Source organism: Sciurus vulgaris, assembly GCF_902686455.1.
Source record: "Sciurus vulgaris genome assembly, chromosome: 9".
Lineage (NCBI taxonomy): Eukaryota > Metazoa > Chordata > Mammalia > Rodentia > Sciuridae > Sciurus > Sciurus vulgaris.
This window is the reverse complement of record NC_136469.1, coordinates 3,145,895-3,167,625: the sequence shown is the minus strand read 5'-3', so window position 1 is coordinate 3,167,625 and position 21,731 is coordinate 3,145,895. Positions and strand designations below refer to the sequence as shown.

The 21,731-nt window shown below is 53.0% G+C and overlaps 1 protein-coding gene across 2 annotated transcripts in view; it reads left to right on the top strand.

Annotated features, from left to right (window-relative positions):
- The window catches only part of TNIP3 (TNFAIP3 interacting protein 3), a 65,447-nt gene that overhangs the window by 29,397 nt on the left and 14,319 nt on the right, over positions 1–21,731 (top strand). The window contains exons 3-8 of one of the 2 annotated variants that reach the window (XM_079153406.1): positions 2,701–2,821; positions 12,809–12,895; positions 15,256–15,336; positions 16,324–16,389; positions 17,540–17,656; positions 19,729–19,854. In XM_079153406.1, the coding sequence (XP_079009532.1) occupies positions 2,701–2,821; positions 12,809–12,895; positions 15,256–15,336; positions 16,324–16,389; positions 17,540–17,656; positions 19,729–19,854 (598 nt within the window). Of the gene's footprint in view, positions 1–2,700; positions 2,822–4,219; positions 4,333–12,808; positions 12,896–15,255; positions 15,337–16,323; positions 16,390–17,539; positions 17,657–19,728; positions 19,855–21,731 lie in introns of those variants that run through there. The other variant, XM_079153407.1, reaches the window with a different exon arrangement.

Here is a 21,731-nt window from a genome sequence, read left to right as displayed (position 1 = left end):
TGGGATTCTCCAGGTTAACCCTATCTAGGTAGAATTAAGTCACTAAATAACACTTGGACGACCCCATTAACAATGGCATTCCAAGGCCTGCAGCATTGTGGACAGTCTTTTGGAGACTTCTGTAGTGTCCACCTGTGGATACACTCAGAAGTGGGAGGGGTACCTGTGCACCTGGAGACCTCTGCCCCCTTCCCGGGCCTCCCTGGTTGCCCCTTGGGCCTACCAGGCAGCTTGTTAGTTCTGATGTGAGTCAAGAGAAAAGGCAGCTGATAATCATACGTAAGTTCAGGGAAACTACTTTCTTTAAAGTTTCGTTGTCAGAGCGCCTCAACCCACTATCCAGCGGTATGCTGGATGTGTGGCCCCTGCTTCCCCACATCTCTGGGAGAGCGTTTGGAGCTAGGCAGAGCCCTTGGCCAAAGAGCAGTGGTCTCCATCATCAGGTTCTGCACCTGGCTGGTGCGGAGTGGGTTGTCCCTAGTCTTCTGACCCCTCAGGTGTCAATCACTTGGGTAAAACAAGCCCAGGGGACCTAGTCCACATCCCACACTGAGGGCTGAGGGAGAAAGGCCTTCTGCTGCATCACTAAGCTGCTTTCAGAGGTGGCAATGCAGATGCGGCTCAGCCTTTAGGTGACCATGACGCCGGCCATGGTAGCGCCGAGAGACAGGAGAGCAGTGCAGGCCTGAGCAGTCAGTCCTGGGCCGCACCCTCCCAACTTCCCACACTGCCTTCCGGTCCCAGAGGGGTTCCCGAACCCAAGGCGCCGCCCCCACCACGGGTCCACACTGAGACTGCCCTCCACACCCCAGACCGCAACCGCATGTGGGGCTCTTCCTCCCCACTGGCCCTGTTCCTCTTCCCGTAGTGGCCACGGTCAAGGACGCAGTGCTCACCACCCTGAGCCTTGCACTGCGCCAACCTCTCCTGAGGGCGCCTCTTACTGTGGGCCTGGGGACACCTGCTGAACACACTAGACGCAGAGGGGCAGGGCCCAGCTCCGAGGTGAAACAGTAAATGGGAAATCAAAACAATAACTTCTATGAAGAAAGGAAAATGGAATTGCGGGACAGTTGTGGCGTGGCTGAGGTTGCACTTCAGGTGCTCAGCAGGGCTTTCCAGCCAAAGCGCATTTGTGCCAGAATCTGCAGGACGCAGGACGTGGGGCAAGTCCTGCAGAGGCAGCAGCAAAGACTGAGCATGGCGGGGCGAAGGTGGCACCTGCCCTGAACCATGATGGGCAAGCCCGGCTGGAGGAGGCCAGGCGGGATCACAGGGAGGCAGGGAGCCAGGGCGTTTGGGCTTGGAGATCACAGCAAATCATCTCAAAATGATCCCCCAGGGCCTGAAGGGGCTCTGTAACATGCTCCCCACCGAGGCGGGAGTGACCAAGAGCACCGTGAGCCCTGGGCAGGGAAGTCCAGGTCAGAAGCAACCAGCGAGCTGCCTCAAGTCCGCTCTACTCCAGTTCTGCGGACAGGGAATCTGATTAATCTGGAGGATGTGGGTGCTTCCTAAGGGATCCCAGGACCCTCCTCAGAGGGACGTGGGGAAGCTCGTGTGCTGACCCAAGTCCCACGCTGTGCACACGCAGCGTCCGAGCCACAGGAGATGGACCGTAGAACCAGGAACCGGGATTTACGGAAGAACCGAGTGCGGGATGTGGGGCACAGGTATCTCACAGCCTGCAAGAGACAATGAGCGCAAATGCGAGGGGCGAGCGACACTATCTAGAAATGTTTTAAATTATAAATAAAACCAAGCAAAACTAGCTTTATTACAAAAGAGACAAAGATAATTCATATAAAGACCTGAGGTGGTCCATGGAGCTGGAGGGTGGGGAGCGGCCAGGCCTCAAAGGGCCGGCCGTGAACTGGACTTTGTGGAGACTCCCTGGGCCTCCCAGCTCTGCCCGCTTCCCTCCTGCTTCATTTCCGGCTCCCTCTGCTCACGGGACAGGACCTCGCTGGGGCCAGATGTTTACGTGTGACCCAGGAGCTCGAGGAAGGGAGGCAGCAGCATGGACGGCCTGGCCACGGAGCCTCCCACAGCCAGGCAGCCCTGCCGCCCATCCTCCTTCCGTCTCCAAGCGAGTTTGGAGAGAGACTGAGAGACACTGCTGCAGGAGCACGCTGCCGTCCAGAGGGGCCACCCTCACAGAGACATAGCAGGGCAGGCAGCAGTGCGTGTAAGCCGAACCCACAGGACAGAGGCGTCCTTCTTAGCTGTGCTGAGTGAGGAGGCTTCTGCCACACCAGACCTAGCAGGCGGGAAAGGAAATGGACTGGAGTCACGGTGTGGCCTGCGTCTCAGGCCGGTCCTGGGCCTCTGCACCTCCCCTCTGCTCCCACTGGTCGAGGCAGTGGGACCAGGTCCTCCTGCAGGCAACTCCCGTGCCCTGGGCATGCCAACATGCTTCTATTTGGCAGCAGGAAATTGCCTAGGAATTGTTCTCAGGTCAGCCATAGGTGTTCAGCGAAGCTTACGAGGCAGGTTGTCCTAGGGTCCTGTGACCCCAGCTCTGCCAGGCTCTCGTCCTTTGTGCCTCCGTTTGTGACTTTCCTAAGCCCAGGTTTGCTTCTCCGAAACCCTGGAGAAGGACCACGCAAGGCGCCATCTCCGTGGCATTCATGAACTTCCACGCCTTGATAGTCCTTAATGACCTTTGTCACACGTGGCATTCCCATGTCCCCGGGGCAGGTGCGAGAGCATGGAACTGGACAATAAAATCCGGGATCTGATTGAGAGAAATGCTTCTCCTGATCCAAGAGAGGTTCCTGCAGAGGCCACGCTGAGTCACAGAAATGCATGTCCTCCGAAGGTAAGAAGCCTGTCCTTCCTCCTCGCAGGGCCTCCTGCTTACCAGGAGGAACTGTGGGAATACCCGCCCTTCAGCAGTCACGCCCTTCCCGGAGGGCCGAGGCTGCGTGCCAGCACAGGGCTTTCCTGTGACCACATCCTGCTGCTGGAGGGTCCTGGCCAAGGCGCCTCCCAGTGGAGCAGGACGGTGAGGAGGGGTCCCCATGAGCAGGCCTTCCTGAAGGCAGCAGCCGGCCTACTCAGCCAGCACCACTCCTGTCCCGGTTTGTCTTGTAGTTATTGTTTCATTTTACGTTGCTTGAAATTCAAAGGAGGTGGACTGTCCTCATTTGAAGATATTCACCTATGGCACTTCGTTTAAGCAAATGAAATTCAAGACTAAGCTTGAGCTAGGAATTTGGTGGACCACTTTCTAGGAACATGCCATGAAGGCTCCCCTGAACTTTTGGGCCCCCTGATGGTCCTCCAGTCAGAAACCATGCCTGGTGGTCATTACAGAGAATCTAAGGAGGGTAGATTCCAGCGTGTACCTGGCATAAGCGTTAGTTTATTCTTCAGCTTAAAAATGACTCTTCTTTCTCAAGTAACGTGTGCTCGTGGCAAGACTGCACGAATATGCAGGGACTTTTGCTGTGGTGCTGGTGGGGCTCGGCCTCCCAGAGCAAATATCTGCTCCTAGAGCTAATCTGCATTCATACATGGTATCCTTTTCTCTTGAAGGAAGTCTCAGGATGACATCAACCCAGGCCGTGCCAGCCGTGTGTCTGCCTCTGAGGTCACCAGAGGACACCCTCTGCTGTGCACCTCAGCTCTGCAGCTGGCCCTGCTTCTCCCTCTCCCTCTCTCTCCCTCCCACTCTCTCTCCCTCTCCCTCTCCCTCCCTCTTCCTCCCCCTTTCTCTCTCTCTCTCTCTCTCTCTCTCTCACACACACACACACACACACACACACACACACACACACTCACACACACACACACCTGCTTTGTTAAGGGCACCCTCCCTCAGCAGCCCCTCGTGTGTGCCCTCTGCTCTGAGCTCACCTGCGGGCTGCCTGGGAGCGCACACACCAGGGGCTCTGCCTCACTGCACCTGCACAGACCTCATTCCAGGCCCGGCCCCGTTCTGTCCCTCCTGTAGGGAACTGGCTGCTGGCCGCAGGCACTGTCCTGCTGAGATCGCACCTCCTCCTGACATGGCCATCTTTTCTTTCCAGCGTCAGGGACGATTGCTTGCTCCTGGCTTAGGTTAGAAAGGATTCTTCGGCTTTCTTCCTCTCCTCACGCTCCAGCTCTGGCCTCGGGCACACCGCCCGCTCTCTTTCCGGGAAGTGCGTGCTTCTCTCCAGGGGCCTGCTGGCCTCTCCCCTGCAGCTGCTGCATGGTCACTGCTCCGATCCCCAGTCCTGCCCTCCAGGTCCCCCTCGCTCAGGACGGCCCTCGCCCACGACTCTCCCGGGTCTGCGGGTCCTTCCTTGCTGACGACTCTCCCCCCTCTCTGCCAGCCTCCTGCTCGTGAGTTCTGCCCTCTTCTGGGGCTTCGTGGAGACTGAGTCTCCCTCTCGGGCCCTGTGTCTCCACCACCTCTCGAGGAAACGTTCACCCTGGGAGGCGAAGGGCAGCCGGTGCTCAGCGGGTGTTTTGCATCTTCCCCGTGAAGTGTGAGGCTGAGACCCCCAGGGAGGGTGAGCCATGAGGCCCACGGGCTAAGGAGACCCGTGGAGATTCCAAGTGGCCACCCAGAGGCCGCAGAGACGAGTGACCCAAATGAGTCTCTGAGTAGCAGAGGGCAGGGGCTGAGTGGAACTCCACCCCTGAGACCAGCCACTGAGCCGCACAGGGCCCCCGGGCCTTCAGCCTCTCCATCACCTGCCAGTCAGAGACGTGCTTGACTGTCCACTGAGCACACAGTGAGAGCCATGTCATCTCCCAGGCAGTGCCGGGTGCTCCCTTGGCATGGCTGAACTTCCGGCAGTGCGGCCCTCTCCCTGCAATCTCACGGCTGGTGACTTCTGAACTGAGGCACCAGAGCAGCTTGTGCTGTCCATCATGCTGGCCCCTCATGGGCACTTGCCACTGTCCACCAACTCAACCTTCTCCCAGACCCTGCTCCACAGAACGGCCGCACAGATCACAAGCATGCCATGCACTCTGGCCTCGCCTGCCCACCCGTCTCTTTGGCTTCCTTGAGCAGCTTGCCTGCTCCCTTGGAGTGGCTTGGGCCCTGCCACATTATGGGACGTGGGCTGAGGCCTGACGCGTGTGCTGGGTGAAGCCGGGCTCTTCTCCACCTGCTTCTCTGCTCGCTCTGCTGGTACTGCCCCCCCTCCACTCCCTTCCCATGCTGGTTGATGGGTGGCTATTCACCCAGTGACCCAAACCCAGCACCATATGGGCTTCCTCCAGGTGGTCACCTGACCACCCAGTGCCCGAGACCATGCCCGTCCCCCGTATTGCCCGCTGTGGGAGCCTCAGCCCCGTGCCCTGGCCAATGGCCTCAAACCAGCGCCCCCCGAGCCGCGTCTGCAGCAAGCCTCTAGTCCCGCCCAGCCTTCCACAGCCCTCTGGGGTCGAGATCTCTCCCTCACGGCACCCGTGGCCACCCACTCGTCTCACCAGGTGGATGCAGGCTCTGCTTCCCCCGGCCCTGCTCCCTCAGGAGGCACACGGTGTTCCCCGGAGGCACTGAGGACCACAACAGGGTTTTCTGGAAGATAATCGTAAACCGCTAGTTTGATTTCTCCAGCCCTGGCTAGGCTAGGCTTGCGATGGGCTCACCCTAGAACTCCCTACAGAGCTCTGGGAGCCTGCAGGGCCAGCGGCAGCTGCAGGGCCCCCTCGACCGGAAGCCTCTGCTGGTCTTGCTCGTCCTGGTGCTGAGCTCACTGACTGCCCGTGGGTTCCGAGGCTCACCAGGCACTGCTGCTTCTAGATGTGACTTGTGCCAGGCTCAGCAGCACTGGTGGGTGCCCCTGGCCGTGCCAGTCATGCCTGGGTGAGACATGTCCTCCTGAGACCCAAGGACCACCACACTCTAGCGCCCCCTGCCCTGGAGCGGGAGACTCGTTCCCTGCGTGCACCGTGGAGTTCCAGGCCAGAGCGCATGTCGCCCCGTCTCCCGTCACTGGGGCTGTAGCAGCTCCTGTCCGGTGCCAACTCCGGGCCAGCTCTGCAGAAGACTTCTCCACATCTACCATTTAACCCTGACCCCCTGCAGATGGGAAGCTCAGGTCCAAGGAGGTTAAAATGTTTCCTCCCGGGCTTACAGCGGACAGGATGGAGATTCTGGACCTCGACTCAAATCAGACCAACTGGAGCCATTGCCCTGCACTTGCTGCTTCCCTCACGTCAGGGTCACCTGGAGCTGGGCCAGACCTCAAGCAGACGCAGGAAGATGCTGTCATCAGAGTGGCCCCCACGCAGGGCCTAACGCAAAGCACTGGATCAAGCCCTCCCTGGGGTCGGTCCTCCCTGAGCAGCCCGGGCAGTCCGCAATCCCCGCCCCAGCATTCCTCCAGCACCCCTTCCTCCCTCTTCCTCTCAAGGTGTCTTCAAGCATTCAATTCCTGCTTTCCCTGCTGGAATCTCTGTGGAATCACCATTTCCACCCCAGCTCACTGTAGAGGGAAACGCTATGCTCAGAACACAGCGAACGCTTTACCTCCTTGCTGAGATCCTGGTAGGACTGAGACGAGTCTAGGAAAATTCCTGTTTGGGTGAGACAGGTGGGAGCTCACGGCCAAGGGAGAGCCGAGGGTTCCTTCGGCTTCCCCCAAGGAGTCAGTGTAAGAATGTCAGGTGGACCCCTTTCCAGGAGCCGGAGATGGATTTCTTTATGACTTCGTGAGATGGGAAGGAGGCAGCTGCATAGAGAAATGACTTAATGAAGGGCCTGAGCCACTGCAGAGTTCCCTTTTCACTAACCAGCGTTGCCAAGAATGAGTGAGGAGGGAATGAGCACCCGGGAATGGGTGGCTGACACAGCCTCGAGGACATGGGGCAGCATCACTGATGAACGCGAGGAGTTCCCCAAGGCCAAGTGCACTGGTGTTCTAACGAGCGGCAGTAGGAGGCTGCAAAGAGAGGTCCTCCCCAGTCTTGGTGGCCGAGGAACAGCAGCTGCCTCAGTGCAGACCATGATAAGGTTGCAAAATGTCTTAAAAATAGGGCTGGGGGTAAAGAGCAGGAGGAAAAAAAGAAAAGAAAAAAGGGGTCGTTCTCCTGAATCAAAAGCTCCAGTCTGTTCCCAAAGGTGTGACGTGACTTTGGAGGATGCTTGGGTCTCGGATAGGTCGGCGTGCAGAGGGACGGTCAGCTGTACCCCACGATGGCAAGAGTCCTGCTTCTCAAGCCCACTGCTCGCCCAGTCATGGTAGGACTTGGCTGTGTCCTTTCCCTTCACGTGTGCGGACATTAAAATCCAGAATGCTACCTCAGTGGAAGGGCTATGGGAACTGGTGACGACGGTGACCATCGTCCAACATGGACACAGGGTAGGGAGCAGGAGGGATCGAAGTCAAGCTTGGGGGCCAAGGGTCCCGGAATCACCACACTAGACGACGCTCATGGAATTCTCTTCTGATGTCATTTTAAAGATACAATTTTATTTCCAAATACTGTATCTTATGCCTCATATTCTTAGTAAAACACATCCCAAGAGAGATGAGTCTGTATAATTAAGAAACGATCAAGAGTGACAAATGCTCAAAATTGGGCAATTAGTTCACAAACAGCTCTGAGTACACATGCTGACCGGGCCAGCAGCACAGGTGGGGCTGCCCTGCGTCGAGCACCTGGAGCCCTGGAGCTCTGCTCAGCCTCCTCCACCCTGCTTGGCTGCCCTGCCTCAAGGCCTGCACCAAGGCCAAAGGCACCACAAACCACAGCCCTTGATTAGCTGCCCTCAGAGAAGAGAAGAAAGAAAAAGCCTGCAAAAGTTATGAGGAATGGACATCACGGCTAGCAAGATGGGTCCTGAGGCCATGGGACCTGCCGTGTGTCCTCAGTGAGAAAGCGAGGCACGGAGTCCCCAAGTGCATTTCATGAGCAGGTTCATTTCCAGCCAAGGTGGGTAAAGGATTCAGCCTGGGAGCCGGAGGGAAGTGGCCATATTCTAAGAAGAGTGGACAGGGTCGAACTTGCTCAAGAATCTTGTCTTGTCTTTGGGCTCCTCCCTGCCTCCCTTCCTCCTTCCTCCCTCCCTCCCTCCCTCCCTTCCTTCCTTTCTTTTGTTCTTACCTTCCCTCCTTCCCCCTCTTTCTTTCTTTCTTCTTTTGGGTTTCAACTAAGAGGCGGCCTTGAACAAACCTGGATACAAGCTAAGAGAGGGCTTCGGGTGGATGTGGAACCTCACATGGACGGTCCTCCCATCTCCCAGGCCTGGAGGAAGTGACCTCGGCTCACCTCAGGACCACCAGGAAGCTTGCAGGCTACAGGAAGGTAGCACGCTTTGCTGTGACCACATTGTGGGACTTATCTTAGTTTCTCTTTTCACTTTCCCTCCTTTGAAACCTAAATCAACTGTTATTCATCAAAATAAGGACTTGAGAGGAGCTGTCTGCCTCGGGCATCATGCTGGCGCTCCTGTGGGGTGGAGAGTCTGGTGTGCCCGGCCCTGCATGGACCTGAGCAGCAAGGCGCAGCGGGCACACGGAGCTGTCAGGTGGCCTTCACACTTCAGTGGTGGGAGAACGGGAACAGAGAAGTCTGTGGTCTGTCGTTTGCAGCGCTGGGGAAATAAAAAGGACAGGGGGCGCAGCCCTGGGGTGGGGACGTCCAGGCAAGGTCCACACTGAAGTGAGGAATGAGGGGATGAACTGGGTAGACACCTGAGCATAGCTTTCTGGGGAGAAGACCAGGCTCAAGGACGGCAGTGTAGCTGGGATGTGAAGTGGAGTGAGCCAAGGGAAGGAGGCTGGACGGGGTGAGAGAGGCTCGGGCCGGACAGCGTGAGCTCCTTTCTACCGGGAAGACTCTGCCTTCGCTCCAGGTGAGACAGGAAGGCGCCCGCAGGTCCGAGCACAGGAGGGACATGAAAGGACATTGAAAGCCTCACCCTGCATTGGTCGTGGCTGGGCAGGAAAGCCCTGAGGTACTGCAAGGCTCAGCTGGGAGAGGAGGCTTGGTGGCCGTCCAGAGAGGCCGGCTTCCTCCCCAGGCCACATAACTGGCAAGCCACGAGGTCATAATTTGACACGACCAGAGATCAGTCCTGCTGGACGTGCTCCTACAAATGCTCCTGTTGCATGAAACCAGGAAGCCGACAGTAAAGCCCTTGTTCTGAACAAGAGGTGAAAGGCCTGCAGCCAGAAAGCTGGGATGTCTGCGGCTCTCGAGCCCATGGTGTCTGTTCTTTCTGGATATGTTTCATAGAGCCTGCAGAGTGTGCAGATAAACGGGCTACAGGCTTTGATATGAAACGAGACCTGAAAGGTAACTTCGAGATTCGTGTTCTGGAAAAATGAAAGTTACTAAATCTCATGGGGAAGACAGGTGTGGGGGGAAATCAGGAAAAGGCTTCGTCCAGCTGGAGAAGGAGGGGGTCTGGAGCACCCCACAGACAGGATAGTAGGCAAAAGCAGGGGCTCTGGAATCAGGCGTGGTCCACCTGAGTGCCCGGTGGACTGCTTGGCAGACATTTTCGTTGCCATGGTGTAACTTTTGCCAGAATCTGTTGACTGGGTGCTTTTGCTGGTCCCTCTTGTCTCCTATGCACCGTGCATCTCAGGCCTGCTGGTACTGAAGAGCCACTTAGGTCACAGGTCTCCTTGGCTCAAGGGTCCTTGGCACCCTCCCAAGGGTGCTGTCCAGAGTTATTGATCAGGAAACTGAGCCTCTGGTAACTGCCTGCAAACCATCCTCAGATGCCAGGCAACCTGCCCCGTTACACGGGCACCTTGGAACCCTCGGCCTTAGCTCTGCCATCTCGACTGCCCTGCAGCGGCAGGCCCCACACAGCAGCCAGCAGAGGCCCGCCTCCTTGGAGGCCCAGCGCAGCACCCGCTAGTGCTGCGAAGGCCTGAAGAGGGCACCCTCCTGGGGCTCTGGGGGCTTGGCCACTTACCCTCTGGCTTTCATTGCAGGTCAGCTTTCCATACATGCATGTATGTACACACACGTGTACACACGATACACATCTGTGTGTGCGTGGGTGTGTGAAATGCTGTATGTGGATGTATGTGTACACATAAACACGCATATGTGCGTGTGGACACATGTGCGTATTTAACACATGTGTGTGTGTCGGTGAACGTGGATTTGTGTGCCTTGCACCCTTGCATACATTCCCTGGACGCGGGGCCTCTGCTCAGGGTGGGATGCACTCTGTGCCAAGCTGTGATTGACATATCACTGTTGGCCAGTCGCTTCCTTTTGTCATGTGACTCAGGTAGTGATCCTTGGCAAGGTCCAGTTGCTGTCCCTAAGCTCTTACCTGTGTGGTCGCAGACAGCAGCCCTGGAGGAGGAAGCCCTGCTGCCCCATGGCAGGGTGGAGACGGAGCCCCAGGCTCCTGGCTTGACTCACCCAGGTGGCAGGTCACCAATGGCAGCGTGCACTCAGGTGAAGCTGCAGACTGGAGGCTGTGTCCCTTCTTCCTGTCCTTCTTTGTGTTTCTGCTGGTTGATTTTCTTCCTCTACATAATGTTCCAGTCACTTGGGAAGTGAGGGGTCTCGGAACAGCCTTGGACCGGGGACCCTGTCTCCCTGAACTTTCAGCTGGGGCTCTCCTGAGGCAGGGAGCACCTGTGGGGGAGGGGCGATCGGAGGGCCTCGGGCCGTCACCCCTGGCAGGCCTGCAAAGACCCCTCCACCCCGTGCCGGCCAGGCTTGAGGTTCCCCAGAGCACTTCACGAGCCACGCAGAGCACGCAGGAAGCCGCTGGCTGTTGCCTGCAGCAGACTGACGGCGAGGCGCAAGCGTGGGTTTGTGCTCAGAGTCCACCGCCTAGTGGAGGGCGACGAAGGACCTGAGGCACCGTGCCAGTGACGGTTCCCTGCCGGAAAGTGTCCCGTGAACCCCATAGAGAAAAGGTGGAAGGGAACCCAGAAATTCATACACTCCTCTGTGTGCTTGCGGGTCCATGTGGGTCTCTGTGTTTAGTCTGTGTGGGCCTGTGTGTGTGTGTGCGCGTGTCTATCTCTGTGGTGTTTACCTGTGCGACTGTGTGTGTTGGGTCTATGTGCCTATGTGTGTGTATGTCAGTGTGTCTGTCTCCATGTGTTTATCCGTGTGTATTGGGTCTATGTATGTATGTGTGTCTGTGTCTGTGTGTCCATGCGTTTGTGTCTGTATGTCTGTGTGTGTTGGGTCTATGTGTGTTTATGTGTGTCTGGGTGTCCATGTGTTTGTGTCTGTGTGTTTGTGTCCATGTCCATGTGTTTGTGTCTGTGTATGTCTGTTTCTATGTGTGTCTATCTCTGTGTGTTTGTCTGTGTGTGTTGGATCTGTGTGTGCGTTTATGTGCATCTGTGTGTATGCATGTGTTTGTGTCCATGTGTCTGTGCATGTGTATGCCAGTGTGTCTGTGTGTGTGTCTGTGAGTATTTTGGAGGAAACTTTCTTTACCAGAGCGTTTCCCTCTCCTGGAGAGAGAGTCTCTGTTGGCACAGAGTGGCCTGCCCTGAATCAGCGTGTGGTGGTCAGCGGGTCTTCAGGGCTCAAGTGGACAGTCTGAGTCCCCCTGCATCTGTGGCCATTGCTTCAGGCCAGCCCCATGCCCTCTTGCTCTGCCCATCTCTGAACAGACCAAGAGACCAGCAGTAAGTCAACGCACCCCAGGCACGTCCACCAGCCCAGAGAGAGGCACAGCCACATGTCCCCAGGTCCCTCATTCAGCAGAGTGCTAAAGGTGGCCATCAGTACTGGACAGGCGGCCAAGAGCTCATGGGAATATGCTGCAGGGCTTGCTGGGGCTCCCTTCCGGGTGGTGGAAGCTGGCCCAGGCCACAGGGGAGGGCTGGCCAGGTGGGACGCGGAGGTGGCTCGGGAGGCAGGAGCACAGGGGGCACAGGAGAGCGGCAGGGCCGGCTTCAGGAGGAGTTCCTATCAGGAGCTGGGGCCTCGCTGTCCTGGCTCCCCTGAGGGCTGAGAGGGCTGCCCTGCGCCCGCGATCCTGTCAGAGCACGTTCTTCCCCGTTCGCTCTCCTGCCTGCTGTGCCCCTGACCTCAGTGCAGGAACCGCGGTCCATTGTGGCTCCCAGCCCCTCCCACCCACGCGTCCTCCTGCTCCCTGTCCAAAGCTCCCCTGCAAACTGGCAGGAGTCCCTTAATCAAAGCAGACACGTCAGAGCAAAAAGAATCAACTTCAGACGCCTTGGTGAAAGTCCAGACCCAACCTGTGTACACCACTTCGTAAGCCTGAGAACCCACGTAGATCAGGTTTGCAAATGTAGATCAGATTTGCAAACAGTATCCAGTTTTCTTTGAAACGGATGATTTTCTTTTAGTTCCATGAGAATCAGTAGCACTTGGAGCATTCTGTCTGACTCATTGGATTCTACAACTAAACTCACATTTAGAAGACATTGCCAGAAACTCATGCCTGCAGGGAATCAGGGAATGCTCACCTCATTGCTCTGGGAAATACAATGAATTAATGGCACTCGTACTACTGAGGAAGGGCTTGGTTTGCCCAGGCTTTCTGTGGTGGGAACTTCCTCCTCCAGCAGGAGAAACTGCCAGTAAAGGAAGAATGACAATTTACATACCGTGGGGAGGCCAATCTGCTTGATCTTAGTCACAGCCCGCCTGCTTGAGACACCCTGGAAAATCCCTCTCTGGACCAGGAAAGTCAAAGTCCAGGTTTCTGTGCTTATAAGCCTTATTCTGTGTGATTCGCATGCAGAGTCATCTATGTTTCTAACGAAAAATAATCTTTGTAATTTTTCTATCATGAATTAATGGTGGTGTGTGTTTTTCCAATTTTGCATATTTGGTCTTGCCCTACATGCACCATAAGAGACTTTTTCTCTTCTTGGTTCTGCTTCTCAAGACTCCCGGGAAAACAGCTTCCATGGCACATTCTGCTCAGGGCACATCTGGAATGAGCGCTGTACACAGTTCTGCGGAACGAGCAGAGGTAAGAACACACTTCTGGGGATGGCAGGCCATGTGGGTGAAGGAACAAATGAATGAATCAAGTGCTTTCTTAATTTTTTTAAAGATAACCAAGGTATATAAGAAACTGCACCACATTTTCCACTTAGAAATTTAAGTGGGTAGCATCAGAATTTGAATATCTAGAAGTTGGTATGGATATTATGGTAGAGAAAGAAATGCCCAGACACTGTGAATATGGATCATGCTTTGTAGAAAATACTTACAGGGAATTATGTATGGGAACATTTTTCTGTATTAGAACTCAGGCATTAGAAATCGTTGCACCTATTGCAATATTAGATGCCTTTTTATCAACTGAAAAGCAAAGCAAATGCAAATGAAATTTTCCCCAAACCTCTGCATTTGGTTGGTTTTGCTCTATTTTGATACACAGAACTAATCTCCAGAGAAAGCCCTGCAGATACAGCTGTGGCTGACAACACACCGTCCTCAGGGCCTTCTGCTTCAAATAGACTCTTTTGAAGATCCAGCATCTGAATCTTATTGATAAAATAAAACTCAAGGTCAAAGTGCTTTATAATTTTTTCCAGAGAAAATTATTTGTGGAAACCAACCAGCCCACTGCTGAGCTGCCCACATCCGCACTCCCAGAAGGCAGGCGTGTACAGATGTGTTACGGTCACAGAGTTTTGTCTACCTCACAAATAGAAGGAGGGCTTTCTGAGGACCCCAGACTGACATTCCAGCATAAGCTAGGATTGCAGGATATTGGCTTGTTAGGAGCCAGGATGACTGGTTAGACATGGAGATGCCATTTCAAAGTCTCCATCCAGTGTTTAGGGAGCTCTGTGTTCAGCAAGCTGGGGGAGCCGGGTGTGCTCCTGTGGTCTAGAGCCCAGTCACTGAGCCGCTGGGTGCTCAGCTCAGCACATGCCAGGTAGGGTTGGCTCCCAGCCAAATCCAAAATGCTTAATGGTCAGTTAGTTTTAATCTCGTTTCTTAGAAGTCTTTCCCCAAAGGAGACGGTCATTCACAGGAACCAACATGCTTGTCACCTGGATTTCCACGTCCCTCTTGGTGATCAGCCAAACCAGCTTCTTGAGGTTAATAGCAAGAGAACCGTTCTGAATTTACACAGAAGCTCAATGTTAAAGTGTGGCCTTAGTCACGACATGGGTCTAAATAGAGAAAAGTTGAAAAAGCAAAGAGAAGTAGCTATACAGGTTACTACCCTCAGAACCTAAAATATAAGACATACTAAATAAAGATAGAGAAATGCAGTTTTATAAATCATTTCTAAGGAAAGAGACCTTGAAATTCCATGATGATTGCAGAAGAGCTGTTTCCTCTAAACATTTCTGACAAAGACCAACCTGTGTTGAAAATATTCTTAATTGTTCATGCATATACCTGAGCAGTTCCATGGTCCAGATTAACATTGGTAAGGGACTGAATGCTCATCGTCACACAGCTGTTTCTATTACCTATGACTCTTGGTACAACACAGAACAGGTCCTTTATGCAAGTGACAGTTTAGCCCAATGACAGGCAGCTCTTCTAGAACTTCCGTGCTTTCTTTAAATGAATATTCACATCCTTGACAAAAATAACGAAAAAGAAAGGTGATAAACATTTCCATTGAGCCAATAATTTGTACTCTAAAACTTTCCTCCAAGAGCTGGTTAACATTACACGGTGCTGGACAATCCCTGTCCACCCCACCTCTGACAGGCTGGAGTCCACAGTCGCTGGGGTTGATTTCCTGTGGTTTGCTATGATTTAGTGGCACACGTTGGTCTTCATCCTTGGCGATTCTGTCATCCTCTGACTTTTGCCAGAGCCACTCTTTAGAATTAGTGGGTAATGTGTTCATAGACACTTGTGAAAAGGACCCTTGAGAAATGTTTAATACACAAATGTCTACAATGTATCCAGAAACTGACCCACTTCTATAGGCCTTTCTACTCTTTTTTTTTTTTTTTTTTTTTTTTTTTTTTGGAAAGGGATTAAAATTTAAATTCAAGAAGTTCTAACTTCTGATTTATTCATTATATAGACACATTCCTGATTCGTTAGGGTTATCTGGTGACTAATTCTTATGAAGGGGTTTCACTTACAATGAAGTTGTGCACTGACAAGTCGCCATGAAACCCTGCTAGGCCAGAGTTTTTGTTTCCGTTTTTGGTGCTAGAGTCCAGCCCAGGCCCCGTGCATGCTCGGCACGCATTCTACCACCCAGCCACCTCTCCAGCTCCACAATCAGATGCTTTTATAAATCACAATGTAAGAGTTGGCTACATGCATGGTGTTTGTGAAAGACAGCATTTCTCCTGTTTCTTTTGCAAACTATTTTACATCGATCCTTTTTTTTCTTCCAAGTGTACCCAATCATCAAGAAGAAAGAACCTGACAGATCCTCTTGAACAAAAGATAAGGTGCTTAGAGAAACAGAGAAAAGAGGTAACTTAGAAGTATCGGTTAAAGCCATGTGTCATGGATCAGTGCTGAGAATAAGCATTGTTTCTTATTTTTTCTAAGTGACAGTATTCATTGCTCTGCTACTGTATTGCATTATATTGAAAGAAAACACTGTTTTATCAGTATTTATGTAATGCCAAATGAACAAGTGACAAGGTCACAAACTTACTTGGCATTTACAATCCTATTTTTCCCCACACTTCCTCCATATGCCCCATGTGACTATCTTCTTATATTGATAAGGGCCGGAATTTCTCTTAATGTTAGAAACTGCAAATTTCCCTACAAGGAAACTAAAACACAGGTCATAGTGTTGTCTCCTAATTAGCACAAAGTTTTAAAAACTTCAAAGTGTTTGAAGCCTAAAGTATTTCTAAATATTGTCTTATAACAAAACTATATTCCTGGAAAAATCTATATTTTTGAAAATGTAATAGTATCCATTCAATGAGTATATATCACAATAATGTGTCGATCTTTTCAAGCATAATATCGCAAACAAATAATTATCCCTTAATAGGGTAGACTTCAATATAAACTTTTTAAAGCTGGAGAAATAATTCACTATAATAATCAGTGTATACACATAGAAAAATGTGAAAAGACCCTTCACGCGGTAGTAAATCTTACAGAAAACCATCAACATTACAATTTTTTTACCAGATACTGACTGAATTAAACAAAGATTAACAGTCACACAATAAGGAAGTTGAAATCGGCTAATATGTTACTTAGCTGGCTGGTTAAGATACACCCAAATTTAATGATTTTCATATGTGAACCAGTTATGAACAGGTGAGAGTGAGCCAGCAGATTTTTCCAGCCCACCCAGAATTTGCTGGAAGGAGTTACTACTATCTTTACTCCTGGCTTTCCACTCTCAGTAGCCTCAAAAAGTGATTTTAGGTTGCCCAAATTTCCAAATGGGCAGAAATCCTTTGTCAATTCACCACATTTTAATAATTTCAGCTCCTGGAAGTTAATCAGCAGTGGGACCAGCAATTTAGAAGCATGAAAGAAATGTATGAAAGAAAGGTAAGCACCTGTCTCTCTTCGGGTTTCTTTGACCTGGCTGGGTAGCCATGTGGACGCTCAGGATCGCAGCTGCAGAGGGATCTGCAGGAGGCCAGTTGTGGGAGCGGGAGTGAGGGGGTGGGCTGAGGGCAAGGGCGCATCTCTGGCCTCTTTGTACAGAAGAGGAATGAGCCCTGCCGGTGGCTTGCCTTGTGCAGCAGTGAAAAAGGGGTTACAAACCGCCTCCAGTGCTGTCCCCAGGGTGTGCTCATCTGTCCTGCCTCCCAGTGTGGTCACTAGCAGCCATAAATGCACCTACAGGCTGCGGTATCCTGTTAGGGACAGTCTAAAGTCCCCACTGTTCCCTGCAAGAGCAGCCTCTAGTTCTTTAGATAGGGAGACAAACAGGCCCCGCCCTTTCCTCTAAGCAGCTTTGGTTTTGGTGAGAAAGCAACTTTTTGGAGAAAAATCTTCTTAAAATCAATGTGTAATTTGAAAGCACTCTATCACCAGAAAGAGAAAAGGGAAAGTAAATCCCCTAAATAATTCAGAATTAAGAAACCTGACCACCTGTGAGTAATAACAACCACATGGCTAGTTTCTTCCCCCTTTCGATAGGCAAAGCTGTTAAATTTAGAAGGCGCAAAGTAATGCTCCCACGGTACCCAGCAGCGGTAGGACGCCTTGCTGAGCCACTTTTGGAGGAACCTGGGCCTCCAAACTTTAGAGATCTTGATATCTACGTCTAAGCTGCTGCCGCGAACCTCTCGCAGGAGTGCGGACCGTGCCAGCAATGGGTATGACCCCCTGGGAAGACCGCCCATGGCTAGGTTCTCCCACTGGTCCTGGTGTTGCCCTGAACTCTGCATATGGTCAACAGGTTGAAGGCCCCGGTGTAGGCGTGGCTGCCTCTTCCGCAGCAAGCAAGGTGCATCTGGTCAGGCGTCATGCCCTCTGAAGCGGGAGGAAGGAGGGAAGAACTGGAGAATGCAGGTGTCAGGCCTGTGCTTTTGGGGTTGACTGAGCTCCTTTTAAAATGCAGACGTCCTGCTCTGTGCTGACCTACGTGCAGGAGGGAGCTCGCAGTCCCCAGGCGCACAGTCCGGGCACAGGTGCCGGGTATGGGTGCAGGAGAGGGGTCTGCAACTGTCTGCCCGGTTCCGTTTCGCAGGTGGCGGAGCTGAGGACCAAGCTGAGCGCAGCGGAGGGCGCCCTAGGCGCTCTGAAGTGCGAGCGGCTGCGGAGCCAGAGCGCAGGTGGCGCCTCCCGGGACCCGAGGCAGGAAGAGGTGGGCGCCGGCGGGGACTGCGGTCGTGTGGACCCAGCGCTCCAGCACCGCGGCGCGCGGGGCGGGGTTGCGCGTCTCCAAGGCGGCAGATGAGGCACAAGCGAAGAGCGCGCAGCTTCTTGCCGGGTGCCCCGAGCACAGGCGGCTGTAGTGGGCTGAGCTCAGAGAACTGGCCCTGCTGTGCGCATAGCTTTGCGTGGCGGTCCACCCAGGCGGAGTTGGTTCCCTTCGGCTTTCTCCTTGTGTACAGCCCCTGTTCCCGACCATAAGAAGAATACTAAGGCAATGCCTCGTGGTTGGGAGTAGCTTCTCGGTTTTGCAAATGGGCACTGCTCTTGCAGTCATAAAAAATACATTTTTAAAAGCACGTCACCCTCAGTATCTCCTTGAACATTCTCTGCCCGTTCTTTTGCCACGCTAAGGATGACAAGTCTGGGGCCGAGTGTGGCTCTGTGGTAGAGCACTGGTCAGGGACCCAACCCGGGCGAGTTGCGGGTTCATTCCCAGCACAGCGAGAAAAGAAAGGAAGATAGATGAGAGCAGAGACAAGAGGGGAGACGGCTTGTCCGGAGCCCCGTGCCCCGCGCCGAGCTCCCTACCAAGCCTTCTCATGGGGCTGGGACTCAGGAACCCTGGGTCCCGCGAGAGCAGGATGCCACAGTCAGTTGGGAGGGCAGTTCCTCTAGAGCGAGTTCTTTTGTTTTTTTGTGGTACTGGGGATGGAACTCAGGGCCTTGGTCTGTTTCTTCCTGGGTTGACTTACAGTTACTGGATGGACTGCAGGGGCCCGGCGGGGGATGAGAGCAGAACCTTCAACTCTCAGGCCTCTCTTTTTAGGTATAGTAAGAAGACAGAGCGGTGCCAACTTTGCAGGGAAGTCTCAGCTGATCCCGCGCCGCCCTGGCCGTGTTTTAAACCAGGCACAGACCTCAAGGCCTGCCCGCATGGCCTGCCTTGCTGAGGCTGTCTGCCACGGTGTCCCAGGAACAGGCTGTCAGCTCCCTCTCTGCCCTGTCACAGTGGCTTCCTTTGACACCCTGAGCAGGAACCTTAGCAACCCTCTGCAGTTCCGATCATTTTCTAGTTAAAATGATTTTCTCTTAAATTGTGCTAAATTTGAAAATGATTGGCTCGTTTTCCAAGTGAAAATGGTAGAGCCCATTCTTTTTAAACAAAAGCAAGTAGAAATATTACCCCTTTTAAAGAAAATGAATTACCTAAGTAGACTTCTTAAACACGAATTGCATTGGGAAACACTAATGACTAAAATCATGCAATTTGACACATTTATTAGCTATTTTCTCATCCTGAGACACCCATATTGTGCACTGTTTATTTATTCTTAGCAAGAATCCAATTTCCTTCACAGTAGGTTTACTACCTACTGTGGAAAATTAAGAAGTAGGAGACATCGTTTGAGTCCAGAGCCCATTAACATCTGAGCAGTGAACCCTCAGTTCTTTCTGGGCTCCCAGGTGATGATCTGAACGTGACTTTGGTGGCACTCAGACTACTCCATCTCTGCCTCTTAAACCAACAATGGCAACAGATGCTCTGAGTAGCGATGGTAGCCAAGGGTCTTGTTTTCCTCACATCACTTGCTGTTCCTTCTCTCTGATACAGCCTAGTTCAGGATTGGGCTCTGAGATACTTGATATTGTTGTTTTGTTGCAATGTTTTTTTTTTTTACAAGTTGCAAATGTTTTTACTGAGTCCCTTGTCCATCACCTAGTAATGGGAACTGGATTATTCTGCAGGCCCCCCCCCCCCTTATCTGACCAAGAACAGTGAAGATTGGGGATTTTGGTGTCTTTTTCTGGGGTCATCAAACTTCTAAGAAGTGGCACTAAGTTTTGATAAAAAAAAAAAAAAAACACTATCATCAGTCCTAACCTCGTCCTCACCTCAGAGGATGCTGCTCAAATAAAGCACAGAGAGGCGATGCTGCAGGTGGTTAGAGGTGGTTAGAGGGCAACTCCTCTCTCTGCCACTGGCAGCCCAGGTACAGGGCCCCACAGTGTCATCCCTGTGGACTTTGATTATGTTCTGATGTTCTTGCTTTCCTTCCAAAGGAAAGGGAAAACCGAAATGAAGAATTACAAGAATTGAAGAAAGAGAACACGTTTTTAAAGGAAACGAATGCTCTCGCACTGAGGAAGAGGGAGCATCATGAACGTGAAATTCGGCGTCTTAACGAGGTACCAGGCAGTCCCGGGAGCTGAGGCCAGCGCCACAGTCCCGCCCGGGTCACACCACGTGGCCCCAGCCGGGGACGGGGCACAGGGCACACCTGCAACTCCACCAGCCACACCTGCAGCCTTCAGCCCCACCTGGCGGGAGGCTATGGGACCCCAGCTCCCACAGAGGGCAAGGCAAAGAGAAATGAGAAGCTGCAGCAGGCAGTGAGAGCGCAGCACATCTTTCTTTCCTCCTCCTCCTCTTTTTCCTTCCTTCCTTCCTCCTTCGAGTCTGCAAGCCACATGAAGCAGGTGAGTGCTGCAAACACTCACCTTTGGGTCAACCCAGGAGCTTCCTGAGGAGGTAGCTGCTCCTTAAGACAGTGGCCACGGAGCCAGTGAGGTACACAGGGAAGCAAGCTGAACGCCAAGCTCAAGGTCAACAGCAAGGTGAAGGCCCACCTTTCAAAGGGGAGCGCAGCCCTCAGGGCTCCAGGAAGATGCCAGGGGTTTAGTAGCTGAACTGCAGCACAGTCTTCACAGGAGCAGCTGTGCATTGCTAGAGGATGAAGAGGAGTGTGCGTGTGTGTGTGCGTGCGTGTGTGTGTGTGTGTGTTCCATGTGCCCGTTCTTAATTTCCTGGAGGAAAAAACATAAACTTCAGGGAAAGTTTTTATTTCAAGGAAAATGTAAACCACTTGCTGTTAATTTTTCCAAAAGCCAAGCCACGTGTGGAGCCTAGGTTTCGGGCAGCACCAGGGTGACTGGCCTTTAAAACGTGCCCAGTCCCTTGGTCTTGGACTGTGTGTCTGTGGGTGGAGACAGCCGGTCCAGAGGCACCATTTGAAGCTCCCCAGGTCACGTGCTCTGCCCTGGTGGAGCACGCTTGGACGTGTGCTCCAATCCACAACCACCCTAGAGGCTGGGTGCCGCCTTGCACGTGACTTAACAAGTTTGCTTATTCTGAAATCTACAACTATGGGCTTTTACACAAATTCCGACAGGGCCAGGGTGCAGGTCAGGGGTAGATTTCCTGCTCTGCAGCCCGGGGTCTGATGCCCGGGACCAAAAACAAAACAAAAATCTGACCAAACATAAATTATCAGAGAACTTTCTGTTGTTTCTGCAAATTCTTCCTAGAGGAGGAAGAAAAAGTTCTTGTTTCTCTTACAACTTCTTGAAAAGTGATTTTCCTGTCGGGCTGGACAGGTCCTACATGCTGAGGGGTCTGTCAGGGACTCCAGGGCTGATGGTGGGACTCAGCCACAGGCTTGCTCTTCCCTTGGGGTTTCACAGCCCAGTGGTGGATACCCACTTGCATAGAGCATTGGTTGGTCAGTGAGCAGTGATGTGGCCTGAGGGCCACACAAGGCCAGATGTATTCTGTCACAATACAGGCGGTCACCTCAGCAGGGACTGTGTATCTTCAGCGTGGAGGTGCTGCCTCCGTGTGGCCTGCCAGGAGGGTGCACCACGCCCATGGGGAGCGAGGGCATGGCATGGATGGGAACACCCAGTAGTGCCTCAGAGATGTTCTGACAGAATGAACCTGCCTGTGGTAAGGCAGGGCATAGGGGGCACAGCAGCAAATCTGCAGGGGCTCCCTTCTCTGGGGGTTCCCTCTCTTCTCGGGGTCATGGGGACATTCTGCTGTCATCTGGGACTAGCCGCACCAGTTTTTGAGAAGTACAGATTCTTGGGCCCTGTCCTCTGGGCTCCCAGTTGGGAATCCTCTGAGGTGGTGCCCAGGGCTGGGCGTGTGCTCCCGGGTTCTGAGCACCAGGGATGAGCACCCCTTTGACTGGGGCCCAGAACTGGCAGAAAGGTGTAGATAAATCTTCCATTCACAGTTGGCTGGGTGGGAGGGGGTCCAACACTGAAGACCTCCAAATGGCAAA